Source organism: Acanthaster planci, linkage group LG19, assembly GCF_054643075.1.
Source record: "Acanthaster planci isolate LZ-2023a linkage group LG19, COTS_SCS, whole genome shotgun sequence".
NCBI classification, from domain to species: domain Eukaryota; kingdom Metazoa; phylum Echinodermata; class Asteroidea; order Valvatida; family Acanthasteridae; genus Acanthaster; species Acanthaster planci.
The window spans coordinates 10,451,132-10,464,390 of record NC_141795.1 but is presented as its reverse complement, the minus strand read 5'-3'; the positions used below and the strand labels follow the sequence as shown (position 1 = coordinate 10,464,390).

At 40.5% G+C, this 13,259-nt stretch overlaps 1 protein-coding gene across 2 annotated transcripts in view; it reads right to left on the bottom strand.

Annotated features, from left to right (window-relative positions):
* The window catches only part of wrn (WRN RecQ like helicase), a 133,755-nt gene that overhangs the window by 52,065 nt on the left and 68,431 nt on the right, over positions 1–13,259 (bottom strand). For both annotated transcript variants that reach the window (XM_087149197.1, XM_087149198.1), the window contains 4 exons: positions 2,475–2,530; positions 2,065–2,096; positions 1,731–1,879; positions 1,063–1,251 (listed from right to left, as the gene is read on the bottom strand). In XM_087149197.1, coding sequence (XP_087005323.1) covers positions 1,063–1,251; positions 1,731–1,879; positions 2,065–2,096; positions 2,475–2,530 — 426 coding nt within the window. The remainder of the gene's footprint in view (positions 1–1,062; positions 1,252–1,730; positions 1,880–2,064; positions 2,097–2,474; positions 2,531–13,259) is intronic.

Here is a 13,259-nt window from a genome sequence, read left to right as displayed (position 1 = left end):
GTCTACTCTCTATACTCACACTCAACTCTTTGATGCATTCTTCTTTCCACAATGATTCTTCACAACACGATGCTCATTAACCACTTGCTGCCGGGGTGCCCGGTAATGGAGACACGGTGCAGTGTTTCATGGCCGGGGTACCCAAAATCGGAACTTTCTTTAACAAAAGACCAAGCTGCCGGGACTTGCTAATCAAGGTTCATATGCTATCAGCGCAGAGTGCCGGCATTAGTGGAGGTAATCAATCGTTGTTATCATCAGTGGGGACAAGTGCTCCAGCACTCCAGCGATGAGCTATACAATACAGCTGCGTGCTCATGGAATGTGGCCCCATTAGTTCAGACAATACCGCTGTACAGCATTCATTATGCTGGTGTGTGCGATGAATGGCCTGGTTCACCCTCACGGCCAATGCGCTGCTTGACTGTCAATTGCTCTGCATAGCAACACTGCCCTCCAACATAGCAAAGAGAAAATTACTTGACACTACACAATGGGGGCTCTTTACTGGGCGGCAAGAGTGGCTGCGAGACTCACGCTTCAATAAAAGTTGCCTGTCAGATTAGAGTCACCACGTGACAGTCATCTGTTTGGGTGTATGCAGCCAGTAATGAAGATATGAATTTTGAAAGAATTTTGAAAATGGGAAAAATGAAAAAAGTGCCCATCAGCGGGTGATGCATGCTACTATTCCACCTGGCATGAAGTGGTTAATGTTGTGCTGGTACATACGTATGTGTGAAGTTAAGGCCTAAATACGAAAAATACACAACAGATGCAAAACAGCAGATGTATGGACACTTTTGCTGACAAAAATTTAAAATGTCACAGATTTGAGAAACGTCAGTCAACAAACCAGTGACGCTCCCCTTTTGACTGGCTACAGTTTCTCTACCCAAAATTAGAGACAAGGCTTCAAGTGTAAGTCAAAGCCCCTCGATTTTCAAAATGGCTGAAACCGGTGAAGCCGAAGACGAAGCCAAAGTAACATGCTACCAACCCTGGGATTCAAGTTGTAATAGATAAACAGACAGGCACACTGACTGGCACACAGTGACGCACCTGCAGCTGTTGTTCCTTTGGATCCATCTTAGGCTGAGCAGCCTGCACACTGGGTCCTGCTTTGGCTTCATCATCATCAAATGACACCTGCTGCCAGTTAATGAATTGGGTAGAGGGGAGGGTCCGTGATTTGATGCTTTGTGGGAGGATGGCAGGCTTCTGGACTGTTTTCTCAAAGGACAACATCTCCTGGTGATTAAAAAATCAACATCATCACAGCCAAAGAATTATTGTTACAACTGACAAAATACAATGATGAATGAAATAGTCAAAAGGACTTACACAAGTCACTCCATGAAATCAAATTGTAAAGTGATTTACAGAATTGCTAAACTGGCTGATGAATTACAAAGAACTGCATAAGCAAATCACTGAATCGATTGAGGCTGCTATCATGTTTATCTATGGGTGGTATAAATACATAGATTAAAATGTTGGGATGGGGTTGAAGAGTTTAGGTTTTGTATTCACTGATTTAATGTTTAACTTCCCAAATTTTTCAAATCCACCAGATATTGGAGGAAATGCAGGACCTCACAATGTAGAACTTGGCCACTAAAAGTACAAAGAGTGTGCTACTGATTTTATGTACAGTCCTAGGATTTCAGACAAATGAGGCAAGTTCTGCAAAAATTCCCTGGTACACTCCTATGGCTGTTGCTCTTCACCTGACTAGGACTGATCTTGAAGGATTTATTGTTGCCTTTCATGGTTTCTTTGTACCAACAAAGCCCTTTAGGTGACAGCTCTACAGTTGGTCCAAAGCCTCCAATGACCTGCCTCTCAACAAGAAAGCCTTCACTGATCACTTGCCGTGCTGCATGATGAGAATAAGGGGTGGGAAAAATTATTGATCAATTCCATTCTATTCACTTAAGTTGATCTAATGTGGTTAAAGTGAATAATTATATGTTTATTTCCCTCAGTACAAACTGTTGGTTGGTTTCAAAAAAGAAATGTGTAACCAATCCAGCTCAAATGGTCAAAAAGTTGAAGACTTACCAAATGATTTCCACCATTTCTCAGGCCGGTATCTACAGAAACGAAATCAATTCTAATAGCATGAATGAATTTGCAGAACCATCTTTTAATCATTAAAAGGAGTGAGTGCTCATCAGTCACAAGTGAGCCATTCCAATCATGAAACTACATGTAAAACCTGCAACTTTTAGCTTAAAAGTGTAGACATACATGTACATGGATTAATACCAAACCACTGCGCCTGCCTGGGTCAGCTGGCAAATTGGAATGTGATGCACAGGTACATAGCTGCAAGCATTTTGATCATTGCCTTTTGACAGAATTTTGCATAATAGTATGGTAAATTTTAACGTGTGACTGACGCAACAAAGTCTCCCCAACCTCCTATATGTACAGTACTTGACATTTAGAGGTACGAATTGGGTGCTTACTTCCCGCAGCCAAAGCTGCCATGAGACTGACATTGAGCTGGAAGTCTCTGGTTGACCTGTGAAAAACAATGGAACTGACCTTAATAATTACAAGAATAACTTAAGGCAAAGATTTATTTGTATCTATGTTTTATTCGGACGGAAGGTTACGCTTTCAGACAGACACCAGACTTCTCAAAATCATTTGCTCCATTGTGAAAATTGAATTTTTCTGTGCAAGACATGCTGTCCTCATTCAATGCAGGCTGACATGGGTTTAAAACCTTGCGTAGAGCAGATTTGATCCAATTTTTCTTAATTACGTGTTAAAAAAATTGTTTTGGCCAAATGCAAAAACCTCCTGTTAATTTGTACCTCTGTAGATGCTGAACAGCATACTTTAGTCACCTTTAACATGGGGACTTCCCCTGAGCTGCGTAATTCTTTTCCAGGGCCTGCTTCCAGCCAACTCCCATGGGGATTGTATGTAAATATCTAAGCCACGTGCTGATAAAGGACTATTGACAAAGAAAGTGCCTGGGCAAGCCTGGGCCTGTCTTATATCAATGGTCGGTCTCTCTTATGTGTCTCTGAGCTGTAGACAACTGTCTGAGTAGTTTCATTGTGTTGGGGGTGTCAAATGTTTGTGGTTATAACGGAAGTGATCTCAAAACGATCACCTTGGTGCAATGAGCATAAAAAGTAGGCTCTGTGCAGTGAATTTACATGATACACGTATGACGCCCTTTCAACATTAACAGGAAAAAACTCGGCCCTGTGCAGCGGAGGGTTTTAAAAACCCATAGACCTCCCAGCTTCTGTACCACATCTTAAACTAGAGATATCATCAGCACCTTTGCTGCTCAGGTGTCTTTGTGCTTGTGTACTATGCGCTGTTGCAAAAAATTCTCGCTTTCAGAAACAAAAATCACAATAAGCCAGCAAATCCAACAAAACAATCCTGCATAGTAACCATGGTATACGGTTAAATGGTGCATGAAAATAATTAATAAAAGCATTCAGTCAGAATAGAGGGTGCTTTTCGCACTCTTTTAAAAGATTTTCAGCATGTTCATTTGCCAAGGGCAAACATTTTCTCACTGTATTTCATCTTTTTCATTTTGCCATCAGGTACATGTATGTTCAAAAGTTATGTTCACTACCATGTTTGAATTTAGTTACCATAAATTTAGGATGGTTATGTGTTTGAACCTAACTGCTTCAGACATTTTCGGATTAGAAAGATTAAAAATTGTATATTAAAGATTCAGATGTGCTGTTTCAAAATTTGCAAATGTGTTAGTGTATGTTTTACAGCACACATATTGAACTGTACATGCAAGCTTCGCTAGGCTTGTCTGAGAGAACAGCTCCTGTGCTCTTGTTGACAGCTGCACATTAAATGTGAAATCTGATACAAACTACACTTCAGAATTGTCATGAACAGAAGAATAAAAATAAAGCACATGATGCTTAAAAGTAGGTTTTGAAATTCAAAGTTTGCTTTCAACATAGGGCCTATTAATTTTTTTAAAATTGTTATCCATATGTACAATGCATGATGAAATGATTCAAATCAAATGTCACAAAGTCAGTGCATACCTGCTTATTTATGTTTTGGCCAACCTTGTTATATGTTGAATTTGTCAAACGATTTATTTTCATATGCGTATTTTCTACAACACCAATGAGCCACACCATATTTCAAACAGCTTTTAAGCACCTTATTTCTGGAAACAGGAACAGGCCTACAACACATCATGCAGCTACGTTAATTTGAAACCAAAAGTGGTGAGCTAATGATACAAGGAGTCAACAATTAACCACTTACATGTGAACTTGAAATGAAAATACTTGAATTTTACACCTTGCATGGGAAGACTTTTATTCAGACATTTTATGAAATCAACTCTGTCTTCAGAAAAGATTTCTCCAAAGAATTTATACATTGGTATGATCAACATCTTGGTTGAGAAATGTTTTCTTCTTTTGTAGTATTGGAAACATTGTCACAACTAATATTCAGAAACTAAATTTAAGAGAAACTCTTTCCTTCCTAAGAAAAAACCTTATCAAGAAATTAGTTCTTGTACCACCCAAGAAAAACACGGTGGATGTTAAGAAAACAACCAACAAAAACTTCTTTGTTGCAGAAGAAAAATTTTCTTCACTCAAAAAAAAAAAAAACACCTTTTCTTGAGTCACTCCCTAGAAAATTTGAATAAGAAAATTATTCTGGCAGATTTTCTTGATACAAGAAAAAAAATTAAGAAAATTAAATCTTCAACTAGGTTTTTTTCTTCTACCATAAGGAAAGGTATTGTGCCAATATTTCTTTAGGAAAAGGGTAGAAAAATATTCTTACTTCAGAGTTCTTAAATCGAGAAGACACGAAAATAAGAAACAAGAGATTCTTAAAACAAGAGGTGATCAAACCAAAATATTTTCCCTCCCTAGAAAAAAAAGACTTTTTAGAGTTTTTTTTCTCCAAATGAGAAAATCAGTTTTGGCAGTGGAGATCCTGCCTTTCCTGCAATATATCCAATTCTCTATCATACAATGGCTCTCGAACCAGTTTACATTTCTGACTTCTAGCTTTGTTGTTAAATATCTTACAGGTTACACAACACAAATGTACTTTCATTTTTACTCCCACTGCCAAACTTAACTCCAGGAAAAATTACTCTACAGGCATCAAAACAGCAAGACTAACTGCCTGAAATTTTCCTGTATATCCTTTTGCCTAGATATTGGGACACTTAACCCAGGGCCCTGAGAGACCGCTGTCTTGAACACTTGAATACATGTACCAATTTTCTTGATACCTTGTGTAACTTTGTATTGAATATTCAAGATGCAATCATTAAGGCTTACTAACACAGTTATTTTATTCCCCTCCTGTTACGGATTACTCTATTCGATTACACCCCCCCCCCTATGGGTTACTCTGCGTTATTAATTTTTGTTCTTATTCTATCCCATTTTATTTATATAACAATGCCACTGAGTTGAGGGGAATACCAGATATTGTTGCATTCCCTCAATATCAGGTGAATGGGGGACTTTAAAGGAAACAAGGGTTTGGGTGACAGTCAAACTGTATGACTGGTTTATTGGTCTCTCTTAACTTTTTACTTCATCTAAATTCAGCAGTGGTTTTGAAGGAGGTGTAATTTGGCATTATATCTGACAATGGCTTGGCGGGACCATTGGAAATTCCAGTCTTACAGAGAGGGTAAAGTGCAGGTGTATCGCATTGCACAACTCAGACCCATCAGGCCATGGTGGGAGCTGTCCAAGGCCACCAAGGTGACGACTAACACCTGGACGGGGCCAGCGATACGGACTGATGGCATTGCTGCTCAGACTAGAATGTGGTGAACGCAATTATCAAATGCATCATTGGCTCAGTGTAGAGACAGGGAGGATCGAAGCTAGTCAGCAGAACTAGTGTGGTGAGGGACACAGGAGTGTTTCACTCTGCTGTGGTTGGGACATTAATAAAATATATCGTTGAAGAGCTCAACCAATGGGCATCTTCCATCTCAACGGGTCACATGATTTCCTGCTAGAGTCATGTGCAAGAAAGTGTTATGTGTAAAAATGTGAATTACAGAATAAAAAGTCACTTGTACAAAACTTTAGTTTCGGGCTCAAAAAGGGATTACACAATCATCTTTGACTGAGAGTTACAAAGTCTGAGGTTACCAAATATTAGCATTCTAGGGAAGCTTACCCAGCCCAACCATGCAGCCACACAGAGGAAGAATTTCTAACATGCCAAACTAAGCAGAAGGAACACAAAGACAAAGGAGTGAAGGAACATGCCAGAGCACAGTATGAATAAGTTAATACCAAATAAGCATCTCTGCTACATTTGCACAGGCAAAGCCGAGCTAGATAAAAGAAACTGGGAATGCAAGGCAATGAGAATGAGTATGACATGGGCTGCCAGAATTTCACTACCAAGGTTTGTGGGTGCACAATGCTACCCCCCCCACCTCAAGTTTTTACAACCTCCTTGTTCTAAACAAAGGAAACAGACTTCTTGTTCAAAAGTAACTAAAAGTTTGTTATGCTGTTGAGTAGTTCAGAGGCTCTAGAGATCATGGGCAATTGGGCAGAATGGAGAAAACACTTAAGGGTTCAGTTCGTGTAGACTGCTACCGCATTTTGGGCTATCACTATGACAGAAGCTAGTCTAATCTACAAAACTCACAAAACTAGAGATACCACTGAGAAACAAAGGATGCAATTATAAGCATATTTCACTACGATGTAGTCCTCATAACCTTGGAGGTAGAAAAAAAAACTAGATCAAAGCAAAAAAGTCACTCTCGGTTTAGAGTTACTTGACGATGACTCGCTCAGCTGTGCTGAAGTGCAGTCAAAACAGGGACACCAATTACGCAATCCAGTGTTTGCTTCCACAAACTTGACCTCACGGGGACATATCCGTGTAGTGAATGTGGGCTGTGTGAGATCCCTGAATCTCGCAGGTATGCATGTAGGTCTGGAGCGAGAACTTCTCTGGATGGAGGAGACAACGGGGCCTCAACTGTTGTCGGAGGGGGAGATTGCGGTATCAGCAGGTGGCTGATGGGGACAAGGGTGTGTCTCTAGAGCTGGAATTCTCTGGCGGATTGGGTGAGAGAAGCGTTGGGTGTCTTGCATCAGGCGCAGTTTTGAGCAAAGTGTTTTGCAAGTCTGATCCACTTCAGAACATCATCGCTGTAATACCGCTTCAGCCAATCATGGTGAATAACTTTGGCTTTTTGAGTTGCTTTAGTCTGATCTCAAAAAGGAGATCACTGAGTAAACTACAGTGTAGATGGATTTATCTCCTTTTAGAGTATGTGGGGTTCTGAAAATAACCGCTGGAACTCAATGTTTTAGACAGTATTGTGACGAAATGGCTTTAACATGTTTAGGATTCAGTAAAAGGAACTAGGAAATGAACACTTTTTGTGTATCTCTGTATTGTTCTTCCATGTATGAAGACTGTTTGACATCTTTTTTGAGTTACATGAACTGAACGGTGCACTTTTCCAAACATTAAAAACTGACCAAGCATTTCTGGATTTATGGACAAGTGAGGGTGCTTTGCTTTGATGTAAATCCAGGAAGACATCATTAAGGTTGCATGTTTTCATGTTCAAATTGCGAACCCCAAATCTGCTACCTGGGAACATTTCTGTGAAAAGTAATTTTGCTGGATTATTGCCAAATACTTGCACAGCAATAAATTGCCAAAGAAAGCAGTGGTTAAAAAAATCTAGAAATTTTTTGTGCACGAATCAGTGCAACATTGAGATTCAATGCCTTGGATGACATCATAGTTTTGCTCATGAATATGCAAATAGCATTAGCATAAAAACAAAAAAGCATCAAAATATGGGTTAAAATTGCAAAACAAAAGTTTAAAATCAGGTTAATTGAAATCCAAAGATGCAATTTCATGGGTTTTAGTAAAATTTATAAAAATATTTCTATTTCCTTGTTCCTTTAAATGTTGACATTATTCTTATCTCTGTATAGGCGCTCCATCATTAGTTGGTCCACTGAGCACCAAGTCGATGGGAGCATGAGTTTCTTGTCCAAAAGTCTGCATGTTTTGGAGTGTATCCGGTTGTTTCATGCTGGTTGCTTCTCTTGTCAGGAGGGGGTGGTGAACATCCAAATTACGTTAGTCATCACTAACACAGGCTGAAAACACATTGGCAATAATTACAGTAATCCTGAGCTGGTTCCTGCCACACCAAAAACAGCCTTCTAAAAAACTGAGGCACTTTCACACACCAAATTAATACCAAAGTCTCTAAGTAAACACAACTCCAAGTAGTTCACAGATTTAATTACCCTTAATTTCTTGACCAAACAATCAGTGCCACAGGCCAAGAACTACCTTCAGTGCCTCTTGGGTAGTACAGTATGCGTGCATGGATGTTTCTAAGATATTGGAGATTTTTTAACAGATAACATGATTTTTTTTAATAAAAACTATCCATTGATGAATTACAAGCCATGTGTGACACTGAAAAGTATGTGTGGAAGACACATCAGAAATAAAATGAAAACTATGGGAAGTTACTATTAAGTGAACTTTGAAAGAATTTGCCCCTGAAAATTTGCCCCTACTTGCTGCGAGTACATTATGCTTGTAAATCCCTTGAAATGTTACATGGATTATCCCAGTACACGGAATATCCCCCTTGCCTTATGTATTTTCTGATTCGTTTTACTGAACATTAGACATTTTATTTTAGGACTGATAATAAAAACTTGAAAGTAAAGCAAAATCATAATAGCAGAATAAAAGTGAACACACAGCTCTGTCTGCATTGTTCATTTACCTTTTCATCGTACACGTACATGTACGTGCCAGCATGGAAGTATTAAACATGTACATGTAACAATTTTAGAATTTGTAATATTTTTTTGTTCAGTTTCTTCTTAAAAAATCCAACTTGGAAAAAGGGCTTTGAAAAACATTTGCTAGTATATCAATTTATAGAAACTGAAATATTACCTGACCTAAAAGAGAAACATCCTGCCAAAAATTGACCTATCACTTCCGAAAATCTGAAATACGTGTACATAAAAAACAATGCAATACGGCAGTCTCATACACAGATGAATATTAACGGTTTGAAATTTTACGGTAGTCTGTGGGTAAAAAACCAAAATAAAACAGATCAAAATAGTTGACACATTTTAATAATTTATAAGGTAAATATTTCAATATATTTTAACTAACCTTTGCTGACAACAACTGTGTGATGTCAGCTCAACGGAATCTGAAACCCATCAACAGCAGGTAGGTAAATCTTTGCAAGGTTGTGCAATCTCGTTTTCAAGAAAGCATGGCGAGTGAAAACAAATGTGCATGAACAAGGAGACCTAGGTATGATATCGCCAGACGTGAAAAGTCATTGAGAAAAATTCTTTTTTTACCCAGCTCCAGGTGATTTTTCCAACAATAACTTGAGGAAAACAAAGGTAAAATTCCAAAATGAGTGTTTCATGGGGTGGTTTCAGAAAAGAATTTCTTTTCCATAAATTATCAAACGTGATAGGACGGCCCACTATAAAATCCCCATAAGCAGACTGCACAAGGGTTCCGGAAGCTCACTGCATGTCCTTTTACTTTCAGGCTCTCTAGGTATCACTCCTGTCATTTGTTTGAACTTGAAAACACCAGACAAAGCTTTGTCTCCGGGATACTGCAACTACAAATTCCACATTCTAAGATAGTTCAAAAACACTAAAGGCCAGTTCACTTGTCCAGTAGATTTAGTGGGTCTCTGCTGGACATACAAGTAATGCTATTTTGCTACTTTTTACATCTTGATAAACTATATCTGTAAATATTCATGTTTCCCTATATGTTTTATCCAGTTAATTAGGACAGCCCCTCGACAGAAACTTGTTCCTTTTGGGTAATCCCGTGGGAGCGTATTGGGTATTGTTATGTTTCTGTTATGTCTATTGCAGTGTTTATTTGTTTTCTTGTCTGTAATTTATTGTATGTATTATCCCGAAAAATAAAATAAATGAAATGAAGGGGTTAAAGGTTAACATAAATTGAAAACAAGTTCATATAAATTTACATGTAGTTCACGTTAAGTATTTCAAAATAACAATAAATATGTAACCATTTAAAAAAATCATAAAATTCAATGTTTACCCCATTAATTGTGACCCCAAAATGAATGAAATGTTCCTGCATTTCCCTGCCCACAAAAAACATATCTCCTTTTGGCCGTTCGCACTCCCAGGCCGATTTGATAACGTCATCGGCAGAACGCCTACATGTACGGCACACTTGTAATAGACCACACTGTATTCGATGTAGCTTGGCCAATAGGCCCGAAGGACCTGGAGGACGAATCCGCCATATTGAGCCACGTGGAAGCACGAGCTGTTGAAGTGTAAACCCTATTTTGTCACCATGAATGTCAACGGGAAGAAAATCAACATGGAGCTTGACACGGGAAGTCCGTGGTCCATTGTGTCAATCAGGACATTTACCCAATTCAGGAACCCTGACGAGATTCAGCCTTGCAATCCTAGTTTGACAACGTACACCGGTAATAGAGTTCCAATCGTCGGTGAAGCCACAGTGAAAATGAAGCATTTATCACCACAGCAGACAAAGCCTTTGCCACTCCTTGCTGTGCAGAATGGAGTAAGCCTCTTGGGACGGGAGTGGATAGAATGCTTTCCATCAGCATTGGCCAATGTCTTTCAAGCCAAGCCACCTAGCAGCCCAACTTTAAATGCAGTTGACATTGATACAGAAGCCCAGTTGAAGGACATACAGCAAGCCCATGATGAAGTTTTTAATACTAAGGTACTTGGTAAGCTGACAGGGTACTAGGCAAAGGTAAAGCCAGTGGAAGAGCAGCCACTTTCCTACAAAGCCGCCCCAGTCTCGTACATGAGGAAACAGCGAATAGACGCCTGGCTGGATGACTTGCTTGAGAAGGGAGTAATCAAGCCAGTAAAATTTGCTGACTATGCCTGCCCTATTGTAGAAGCGAATAAAGCCGATGGGAATGTCCGTGTCTGTGGGAACTACAAGCTAACTGCGAATAAGGTTCTACGCTTGGAGCAGTATCCATTGTCAACACTTGAGGATCTAATGCAAGTTCTTCACGGCGGACAACGATTTTCTAAGGTGGACTTGTCTCATGCCTACCACCAGATCGAGTTGGAGGAAGCCACAAGAAAATACACTACTGTGAATATCCATCGAGGTCTCTTTGGGTTAGCCTCAGCCCCAGCCATCTTCCAAAGAACCATCGAATCACTACTTGCAGATATCCCCATGTGCCGCCCGTACTTGGATGATATCATCAGTGGTCGGAATGACGCAGAACATCTGGCCAATCTCAACGCAGTGTTGCAGTGCCTAAAAGAGAGTGGTATGAAGTTGAAACGGGAGAAGTATGACTTCCTACAGGACTCAATAACTTACCTTGGTCATGAGCTGAATCAAGAAGGGTTGAGCCCCTTGAAGTCAAAGATTGAAGCCATTCAGCATGCCCCACGTCCAAAGAACCAGGAAGAGCTTCAAGCTTTTCTTGGACTGTTCAGTTATTACAGGAAGTTTATTCCCAACCTATCCAAGCACATTGCACCATTTCCAAAGATACTCCGGGCAGAGTTTAAGTCAGACCAGAAGATGGTGGCCTTTCAGAGGACCCAAAGTTTACGTGGGGTCCTCGATAAGATAATGCCTTCACAGAATCAAAGAAGCTGCTTCAAAGTGATGTGGTCCTGGTTAATTTTGATCCAGAGAAGCCGATGTTGCTTCAAGTTCCATAAGTACCTCCAAGGAAGGCACTTCAGCATAGTCACGGACCATAAGCCTCTGGTGGCCTTGTTCGATGATATGAAACCTCCGCTCGCATCACCAGATGGCACATGATAGTCTCAGCGTACGAGTATGATATGATCCACAAGGATAAAAAGCATCAAAATGCAGATGCCCTTTCACGCTTACCTGTGACAGGAAGTGAAGAGGTCTGGTGTCCTGATGAGCTGGCAGGAGGGTCCAACAAATACTGAATAAACCTAATTGAATATGTAGATACACGACCTGTGACAGTGGAAGAGATAAGCCGTCTAACTGGCAAGGACCAAGTGCTATCAAGAGTGAGGCACTACTTACGGCGGAGTTGGCCTGAGAAGAAGAATCTCGGAAACGAGTTTGCACCATTTGTAGCCAAGAAGGATGAGTTGTCTGTGGAGGATGGTGTAATCCTTTGGGGTCCAAGAGTGATCATTCCAGAGGAGCTTGCCCTGCGCCAACGTCTGCTTCAGGAGCTCCACGCAACGCATCCAGGCATCATTAAGATGAAGGCACTGGCCCGTTCATTCATGTGGCCAGCAATCGACAGAATGATCCAACATGAGGTGCAAAGCTGCCAAAATTGCCAAGAGCACCAAAAGATGCTGCCCCCAACTACACTGCATCCATGGGAGTTTCTCGACAAGCCCTGGTCCAGATTACATCTTGATTATACCTCCATCAATGATCAAAAAGTCCTGATAGTAATTGACGCAACAGCAAGTGGATTGAAGCCATCCGTGTGAGCAGTTGCACCGCCGCAACAATAGTGAGGGTGTTGCGAAAGCTATTTGCCAACCATGGAATACCAGAAACAGTGGTAACAGACAACGGCACGCAATTCGTGTCGGAAGAGTTCAGCCAGTTCCTGAGCCAAAATGGAGTGGAACATATGCAAACATCCATCGAGCAATGGATTGGCGGAGAGAGCCATTCAAACTGTAAAGGTTGGAGTAAAGAAAATCCGAGGTGGAGATTTAGAGTTACGACTTCAGCAGTTCCTGTTGGGCTACAGGGTGACCCCACAGTCGACAACTGGAAAAAGTCCCAGTGAGTTGCCCTATCAATGACAAATTTGAACCAAGCTAGACCAGCTGAAGCCAAACATCAGCAGACGAGTAAAAATGCAACAAGCTCAAATGCAACAGTCACAAGGTTCCAAGGTGAGAGTGTTACAACCTGCTGATACTGTTCTGGTCAAGAATTGTGGTTCTGGACCCACCTGGTTGTATGGTGAAGTTGTCCGAGGGTTGGCTTCATCAATATATGAAGTTTGTTTGTCTGACGGGCGTGTGGTCAGACACCATATTGACTAAACGTGACGATGTCTTGCTAAACCAACTCAGCAGGCTGTACCAACACACTTGAGTGAGACAGTTGACAAATCAGTGGAGAATGTTCAGGAGGCATTGATACAGCCAAGCAACCTCCCAGAGCCAATTCCATTGCAA